Source organism: Gymnoscopelus microlampas, assembly GCF_963454915.1.
Source record: "Gymnoscopelus microlampas genome assembly, chromosome: 10".
Classification (NCBI taxonomy): domain Eukaryota; kingdom Metazoa; phylum Chordata; class Actinopteri; order Myctophiformes; family Myctophidae; genus Gymnoscopelus; species Gymnoscopelus microlampas.
In genome coordinates, this window is record NC_139947.1 from 35,716,479 (window position 1) to 35,726,478 (window position 10,000).

At 45.2% G+C, this 10,000-nt stretch overlaps 1 protein-coding gene across 2 annotated transcripts in view; it reads left to right on the plus strand.

Annotated features, from left to right (window-relative positions):
* Positions 1–10,000, plus strand: part of znf385a (zinc finger protein 385A) — a 91,613-nt gene that overhangs the window by 46,509 nt on the left and 35,104 nt on the right. For both annotated transcript variants that reach the window (XM_084068059.1, XM_084068060.1), the window contains exon 2: positions 6,298–6,449. In XM_084068059.1, the coding sequence (XP_083924185.1) occupies positions 6,298–6,449 (152 nt within the window). The remainder of the gene's footprint in view (positions 1–6,297; positions 6,450–10,000) is intronic.

Genomic DNA, 10,000 nt, shown 5'->3' on the forward strand with positions numbered 1-10,000 from the left:
TAGGCAAATCATCCTCTCTCTCTCTCCTTTGATCTCTCGCAGTCCTTCTCTCTATTTTCAGCCCTTCTCCTCCTCCTCCTCCTTTGTGTTTGTGCTGCACCACCAGGCCAGGGTTTTTCCTCACCTATATCCCCCTTCTACCCCCACCTGCAGAAAGGCGGTGTCATTTTGCATTCTGTTGCTCCACCGTTTTGCCATTACTGTTATCACTACGGATGTGTGTAAATGGGAACGAGAGTGTGCAATTGCATAATCAAACATGCATGCATGTGCATATCGTTGCTGTCAGGCAGAAACCTTGTTTCTCCATATTTAAACGTATATGTTTTTCTGCTTCACCATACAAGAGTGTACAGTATATGCGATGCGAGGCGTTGTGAGCTTGTAGATCGGCTATTTTCACTATAGTTTTTTTTAAATCATAATACAATAATACAAGGACTTACAAGGTTTCCGCCCAACAGCAACGGTATACAACATGTAAGCATGCATGCTCATTATTATGCACAATGCGCACACTGTACAGACACAGCACGCTGCTGGCTGCAACACTAGGCCTGTTGGCATTGTCCCTGCACTGCAGGCTGTTTAAGAGCTCCGATTATGGCCCCCGGGAGTGTGGCAGCAGCATTCCTGGCGTGTCACAGGATTGAACTACATCCAAAATCACTGCCCTAAGTCCTCCCAGCTCTTCCAGACAGCCTGTCTGTCACACACGCACGCACGCTCGAACACACATACACACACACACACACACACACACACACACACACACACACACACACACACACACACACACGCACACGCACACACAGACAGATCAGGTTCGCAGGGTCAGTCAGGAGAGTAGAGGGGAGGTAATATGCCAATATGGCAGAGTGAAGACAAACAACTCCCTCTCCTCATAAAACTTCTAGACGACAGCAATATAGTTATCACTGGTGTTACAACTGTTTACTTAGAGCATCTGTAATCACCTGGGATCACGTGTAGGGAATCTAACATGTATACCGCTCATTCAAAGGGGAATCCCCGCTTGGCTAAAGGAGATAATTAGGTTCCTGGGCTTTAGGCAGAGCTACTCTGCAACATTCACCACCCTAGGAACCCGACCTCCCCCTCCCCCCTTACCCGGATGAGCCCCCAATGTAACCACCTGTATGTGAAACCAAACATCCACCGCAAAGGGGAGTGCCCCCTGGCCGGGAGATATGAGGCTTCTCTCTTAGGGCTACTCTGCTACACATCTACGGTAGCGTAGTGTGAATCAGTTTGGCCTTCATGTCATAGTGAATCAGTATCGCCTCCGTGTCATAGTGTGAAACCCGATGCATACTTCATTGCACGACTGCGTCGCGCACCGGATGTAGCCGACCTACATGCTTTCAATGCATCGCAGATGCGACGCTTTGTGTGTGGGCTTTGTAGGTCTGTTATTTTCAGTGCGCGACACAGTTGTGCGACGGAGCATGAATTAGGCTTTACATTTTGTTGTGTGTTTTTGCATTTGGCTGTTAACAATTGTTTCTGGGACAGACAAATCATCGATAAATCGTCATTATCATTCTCCACCAGGAGATCATTCCATCGCCCTGTGTGTGTGTGTGTGTGTGTGATCAGTCTGGATTCCTGGCTAGCTGATCAGTCATATTTCTTGTGCACACTGACAGGCAGGCCAAGGACCTCAATCCTCGAACATATAGCAAATCGACAACATACTGTACCCCCAAATTATGAGTATTAATATATTTGACTCAGTCTTAACTCAGTCTTTATCCCATTTTACAGAGTTTAGAGTGCCGATGTTTGGCAAAGCTTGCACCAAAACTAATTTTGAAAACATACCTGACGTACTGTAGAAAACTTTGGCAAACGAGCATGCTGGATTTGTAAATAACATGTTTTGGTTGATGTGGATCAGGACAGCACATCCCTGGAGGAAGACAGTGGAAACGATGTACAACTGTGTCATCACATGGCGCGCTACTCTTTCATGGCTGTAGGTAGAAATTTAACTGCTTCCATATTGACATTAGGGCATGCCTCCTGGCGGAGACCGTTTCTAGTTTTATATGGTTTGGCTGAGCTGCAGGGTTGCGTCATTGTGCAGAGGTGATCCCAGTGCACTGCACACACACACACACACACATACACACACACACACACACACACCAACCTGCGTTAAGTTGTGTTGGAACACCACCGCATACGGTGATAGTTTGATTTACAGCGTGTGCCGGTCCCCAAAGAGAAGTTTAATTTAATGAGGTAATTAAACGCTGGAAGGAAGCAGTCACACTTTGATTTATATACACAGACAAACAGGCAGACACAGACATGAACAAACACAAACAGCCGTTTGCTTGACGGGCCGTGCGAGCTCCAAGGACACACATATCCTCCCTCTCTCTATCTGGAGACACAGGCACGGTTCCATTCAGCTCTGTGCAGTTCAGGTGTCTCTGCTGCAAAAGACAGGTCCCTCTCCCTGGACGGCCATTGTGTTTGTCTGCCTGCCTGCCTGTCTGATTGCCTGCCTGCCTCCACGACCCATTTTACTGGCTGTAACGGTCTTCGTGTTCAAGTACAGACTCACTAGGGAACTGCAAACATTAGCTCTGTGCAACTCCAACTAACTGGTGCTGGCCCGGTGTCACTCCCTGTAAGCAGGCCGCACACACACACGCACACACACACACACACACACACACACACACACACACACACACACACACACACACACACACACACACACACACACACACACACACACACACACACACACACACACACACACACACACACACACACACACACACACACACACACGGAACAGAACAGAACGGAACAAGCACTGAGGCTATGCATCAACGTAGCCTCGGTGCCACGATAAATGCAGTCAAGAGACAGTATATTAGTCATGATGTTAGTACGCAGCCCCCAAGGAGGAGCTGCCTTCATCAGTCATGTGGGGGGTGGGAGGGTAGGAGTAGGAGAAGGAGTACCGTAGGCCTCCCATCCGGTCCCATCGCAGCGCACTGGTTTCAGGCTGAGCGGCGTTCCCTCCACAGCAGGACTTAACAGTAGCTTGTTTCAGAAGTGATGCTTCATATTCAGTGCGTCTAGTTTGAGACCTTTGGTCGTGGGTGGGTTTTAGTAACATATTACCTATTGTGGCGCAGCAGCATTTGTCGCTGTTATCATTCCTCATAAACAGTTATGTATCCTTTGTTGTTGGGAACATAAGGTGTCAACATCAGACCCATGACATGGTTCTGACATGTTATGGCTCCAACTAAACACTGACATCCATGTAAAAAAAAAAAAGAGAGAAATAAAATGCACCTTTTTTGTGTGTATGTACAGTATGTATCGTGAGTAAGTACAGTACTGTATGTCTTGACTATACGCGATGAGGTTGCTTACTACTGTGGTACTGAGTACTGCGGGCAGGAGAGCTTGTCATGAGACATTGTGGTGAGTCAACCGCTATGAGCTGAGATGATAAGACAACCAGTACTGTGCAGTCCACCAGTGGGAGATCTGATGGTGCCTGGAACACAACGGTCATCAACAAGCGCATTTCTCTTGTGTGTATGACTGTGTGCATGTACATGCATGTACACATGATTTCATGCATGTGTGAATGGATGTGCGTGTGTTGTGTTCAGTCAGTGGAGGAAACTTGAGCCTGGATTTTATAATCACGATCTACAAGCTCACAACGCGTCACATAGCAATGCTTTGTGGCTTGTAGATCGGCTATTTTTGGAGAGCGACACCGTCTGAGTATACCTGGAGCATACTTTCCGAAGCGGAGGTAACGCTGCAATCCTCTTCGCCCTGAGGCCTACAGATGCGCACAAATAGGCAGATGGGCTTTGGCTGAGACAGCACATTCACTCAATCTGACATCTCCTCCTTTCTCTCTCTCTCTCTCTCTCTTTCTCTCACTCTCCCTCTCTCTCTCTCTCTCTCTCTCTCTCTCTCTCTACCACACTCCTCCATGCGGTGGCCATGTTGGTTTTCCTGATCAGATTCGGCTGAATCAAAGTTAGGAGAAAATGCAGAGGTGTCGAGTAAAGCACACAAAAAAAAGAGATTGCCTTGAAAAAGCGGGTAGGCTGGGAGATTGGCGAAAACGAATTGCAGTGAGAATTGGAGCAAGAGAGAGATGGACTGGAAAGGAGAGAGAGAGAGAGAGAGAGAGAAAGAGAGGGAGTAGCTTAGCGCAATCCCAAAAAAGGAGAGCGGGAGAGATTTAAGTCTCTGGGGTATTTGAAAAGCTGCAGAAATCCAGTTGTGGCTATTAAGAGGCTTAATCTAAGAGGGTGCTGAAGCTGAGTTTTGCTGCGTGGGCTCCATCAGTATCATCCTTGACAGAGGTTACGGAGGAGGAGACGAGAGGATAAGGAGCAGAGGGGAGTGGCCATGGGGAGAGGTAGCCAACGCTAGCTGTTGATCATAATGACAGCTTGACACCTTTTTTTACAGGAGAATTAAACACAGACTTCCTGTACAGAGGTGTGTGCGTGTTATACCCCAATGAGAATCCACTAGAAAAGCAAGCCACATAAAATTCTGGCCTGGGAGACACAAGTGGCGCAATCAGAGTCTATGATTCATTCGTTTCTTAATTAGACATAACTAAGCGATCCCGCTCAAGTGTGTGAGTCGGCCTGACATGGAGTTACACATGCTGTGATGAAACTCATTATCACCAAGCTGCAGATGTCTCCTAGGAGAGGAGGAGAGAGAGAGAGAGAGAGAGAGAGAGAGAGAGAGAGAGAGAGAGAGAGAGAGAGAGAGAGAGAGAGAGAGAGAGAGAGAGAGAGAGAGAGAGAGAGAGAGAGAGAGAGAGAGAGAGAGAGAGAGAGAGAGAGAGAGAGAGAGAGAGAGAGAGAGAGAGAGAGAGAGAGAGAGAGAGAGAGAGAGAGAAAAAAAAGGAAAGGAGACAGGAGAGGAGAGGAAATGAAAGGAGAGGAGGCAGACAGCCAGGCAGTTGGATGGGAGGTGTTGCCTGCTGCGTTTGTGGAATTATTTTCTATTTGTTTCCTGTTCCTCTCCGTTGTTTGATTTGGATGTTTTCACATAATGAAACAAGCACAAACACAAGCCCTACGAGCCCTGGGTACCACAGGTGTTTTTAGCACAACAATTCTACTGCACTTTTATCGGTTTAGATCTGTAAAGCCTGATTTATGCTTTGTTGCACATCGTGTCTCGCACTAAAAATAGCCAATCTACACACTCACAATGCTTTTTAATGTTAATATTGGCCGATAATATTGGGAGGACGATATTATCGTACATATGTAGGGGACATATATATATATATATATACACAGTATATATAACGACAAGGTGCTCCAGCTCTGCAGTGGGAAACCAGAAGTGCTGATCTAATGGTCCTATGGGACTTCGGAAGCCGACGAAAACTAGACAAAAACGACAACTTTTCCGATGGCTAAAATGTGACTAAAACAAAATGGAATTTTATTCAAAAGAGTATGACTAAAACTAAATCAAAAGGTGGTTGAGTGTTTTGCTACACCTCCATACAACTCCCAGGTCTGCATTGAGTCTGCAGGGAGTTTTGCCGAAGCCAAATGCTTATGCACAGCAATTGTTGCTCATTGTACTTATTGGAATTCAATGGCACGCTCTCTCTCACAGGGATCAGTGAACCATCTATAATAAGCAACACAGTGAATGTTTGTTCTCGCATCGCCAAAGCAAACAGGAGAAGGAGTCACAACAACAATAAACACAAAACTTCACAGGTGTTTATTGTCACGACATCCCTGATTTGATTCCGCTTGGAGAGCTGCCTTACATTGTTTGTTTTTTTTGTCTCTCCATCCGGTCCTGTCCAAATTAAGTCAACACTTTTTGATATATACAGTATAGCTGTGGGTTTGAAGAAGGGGTGGCAGTGGCTCGGTAGATAGAGTGGCCGCCTTGGAATCGGAAGGCTCTCGGTTTGATCCCCGGCTTCTCCTGGCTGCACGTCGACGTGTCCTTGAGCAAGAGCCCCGCTTGAATCCTGAACTGCTCACAATGAGCAAGTTGGTGCCTTGCGTGGTATCCTCCGCTGTCGGTGTGTGAATGTGTGTGTGAATGCAGCGTGAATGTGATGCACATTGTAAAGTGCTTTGGAGAAGGGCACTATAGAAATGTACCATTTACCAAGACTGTCAGGTGTATTTGAGTCATACATTAATACCCTCTCTCTCTCTCTCTCTCTCTCTCTCTCTCTCTCTCTCTCTCTCTCTCTCTCTCTCTCTCTCTCTCTAGGAGGTATAAACAGGGCGGGGGCGGCAGTGCCAACGTTCTTGCGGACCCCTGCAATGATGCAACCGCACCTGGACATGAAACAATTCCTGCAGTTCCCCATGGAGACTGCTCCACCTCCACACAGCATGGGTCTCTTCCACAACTTCAACACTGTGAGTTGACCATGTGGACATACACACACAAAGATGCATAAACATATGCATGCGCGCGCGCACACACACACACACACACACACACACACACACACACACACACACACACACACACACACACACACACACTCTCTGGCTGCAGTAACTCACAGACTCAGCAGTATAGTTTTCATATTTCCTCTCGGACTCGCATAAGAAAAATAATTCAATGGTATTTTAGTGCTGCATTGCAAGCTAATATCCTCCTTGTACTAACATAGCAAAATGTGTGTGGTTATTATGTTGGTTATTACCTTGTACATAAATGCATTTCATTGTGTCTGTCTTAAATTTAAGGACCTTTAGAATATGATAGTGGGACTATGACTAGCAATTACATTTTTAGAAGATTTAAATGTTCCAGCCAAAAGCCATTAACCAGAATATTGTTGCTGTTGGACAGAAACCTTATCTCCATATTTCAGCGTTTTATGTTTTTTTCATAAATTAATGTCCTACTTTATCATATAAGAGTATTGCACAAAAGATGTGAAAATAGCAGATCTGCAATTGTGAGCTTGTAGATCGGCTATTTTCACTGTTGTAATAATCATTATTTTAATAATGATAACAAAGGAACGGTTTTGGAGGTTTTCACCCTACAACGACGATATTTGAATCTTTGGTACAGGATCTAATAACAGCGTGACTTAATTATCAATTTCATGTGACGTATGCCATCTATATGACATATCTATGACCATTGGAATTCAGCACTGACCGGTCTAGTGGTTTGCGCAGACAGACAAGCATAGACAGACACTGAGACTCATACAGTCATGCAATAAAAACTGTGCTATACTGTACACATGCATATCTACTTATTCTTTCACCACTTAAACTCTCTACTCGCAGTGTGTTAAGAGCTTGTAGATCTGCTAATTTCAGCGAATGCTCCCCCCCCCCCCCCCCCCACCCCCCGGAATATGGATGCTAGGGGTCAAGTGCTTAAATGCTGCCATTTACAATGAACACATTATTTGTGCCTCAAAGCAATTTTCCTCCTGGCCAATTGTGGTTCCTAATGCTAATTATTTTGTCCGTCATATGAGCAGACTTGTGAGCTTGTAGAATAGATCTCCTATGTATTTTCAGCAAGCGACACCATTGTACAACAAAGTATATATCAGGCTCCAATCTCCATATTTCTACTTTTTATGTTTTCAGTCAGATAAAAGATTGAGACCAGTAATAGCTTGAGAACATTTTATTTATAAAATGTAAATACAAGTGTGAATATTATATTTGATCTTGGCATTCAGGCTCTGCTATACATTACTCCCTGCTCAGCACATTAGAAGACAACCAATGAAGAGCAGGGAGATATACGTACATCTATAACGAAACCCCCGAGGGGAAAACAGTTATGTTTTATCATAAATGAATGCCCTACTTCATCATACAAGTGTCTCACAATAGTAGTGAAAATAGCTGCGCGACGCGTTGTGAGCTTGTACTGTAGAGCGTCTATTTTCACAATTTCTCGAATGTTTTTAAAATAATAATAAAAAAAGGAACCGTTTTGGACATGCAAGGTTTCCACCTTGACAGCAACGCTACAGTCATCTTTCCAGTCCTGTGGACTTCAAACAGCCTTTGGGTTGGAAATGGTTTGTTTGATGTCACAGATTCTCTTGGGGGTTTCGCTGCATGCGCTGAGGAGCTTTGTTTGAGGTGGAATTCTTTCTGCAGGCCATGACTGAACGGTTAACGTCTGATCAGTCGCGTTTGTACAGGATATTTACCATTTCATCTACTCAGCGTTAATGTGCCGCGTTCTTCCCCCAGACATTAGGGAACACAGACTCTTCTCTATAGTCAGCAATATGTAAAACCAGCGTACTGTATATATGTATATAGGCCAATTTAATTCCAGGGATCACGGGCCTGTGACAGTAGTGTGTGTGTGTGTCACTCATTTATCTCGACTGCTATGCAGAGGGCAATATAGCGAGCCCTTGTCCCCAACTGTACGCAATGTGATCTGTGCCCTGAGCACATGTGTCACTACAAGGATAGTAACAGCAAACACCATGCTAGTCCGGAGACCATTAGCCACAGTTTTTAATAGCCCCCCCACCTACCCCACCCCCCCACCCCATGAGCCCCATTTAACTGGAGCCACTCTCACTGGGGTTAAGTCAAATTGGACTGGGCAGCTTATGGATTAATAGTTGCTATAACTATACTCTTCGTTTTGCATGCACTCTCACATGTGTTAGTTACACTGAAACCATACTCTCCCTTTGTCTCGCTCTCTTTCATCAGGGCAGTGAACCTCTGCCCCTCTCTCTCTCTCTCTTTCTCTCTCTCTCTCTCATAAACACACACACACACACACACACACACACACACACACACACACACACACACACGCGCGTTTCACTCATGTCTCCCTCATGTCTCCCAGGTCCACAAGGACGTATTGAATGTTCTTGTCGGTCTGTCAGTCAGTCAGTCAGTCAGTCAGCTGGGGGGTGTTTTACCAGCCTCTGACCAGTAGATGGGGCCATAGGAGAATGTGGGAGTACAGTCTGACCTTATCTGTATCACCTAACAGGACACGATTAAAAGGCTTTTACTGCATCGTGTTCCCCTGAACCACAATCTAAACAACAGGGTGCTGACTGACTGACACTGAGGAGGCTTCACTCACACTGTTGGTAGTGAAGCACCTTCTCAACTGACATGGGACATGGGAAAGAAACTCAACCAATGCCAGATTTGTGGGTCCAAAACAAACACATTTCTTATACATTTTAAAAACTTTTTATGAGCCTTTAGATCGTCTATTTTTTAAGGTTTCTGAATGGGGCTTAATTGTTTAAAAATAGCACATGGGCCACATGACCGCCGATACTGATGTCATCCAAAAAGTCTAATAATGACCGATATATCAGCCATACTGATGTATGGGTCTGGTTCTAATTCTGAAGTGTAAGCTACAGGCTGGACTGTTGCTTTGTGTGGTTACACTTAATGAAGCATACGGTATGTGTGTGTACATGTTGTTGTCACTACCTGTGAGTGACAGATGGCACTTTGGGGAGGAGAAACTCACTGCCCCTCAGCTACCTCAAACTACAGTTGGTGTTTAAATTGGTATCGAGTGCTTGAGCCGACTTATATTGGAAGGCCTTGATTGAGTGTTTGCAGCTCTGTGTTCATTACTGGACATATTTTATGGGTTGTTGGGCTTTTAAGGGAGAGGAATGTGTACACAATGGAGGAGGCTCGTCCCCTGCGCTGGGTTTGGCACAGTGTACATTTAACTCAAGGACATACAAACCTGTGTACTCTTGATGTTCTTACCTATAGGCAATGGTTCCATTTAATCTGTTTCAATGCTATATTAGAAATACGTCCATGTTGTTCAGTGACATGGCTGCTCTTAGACCAGTGGTTCTCAAACTTGTACATTTCAAGCACCCCCCTTAACTATGGCAGTGTACAACTGGAACCAAATGGACCCTGACGGGTCCATTTGGTTCCATTTGTACACTCTCAGAGTT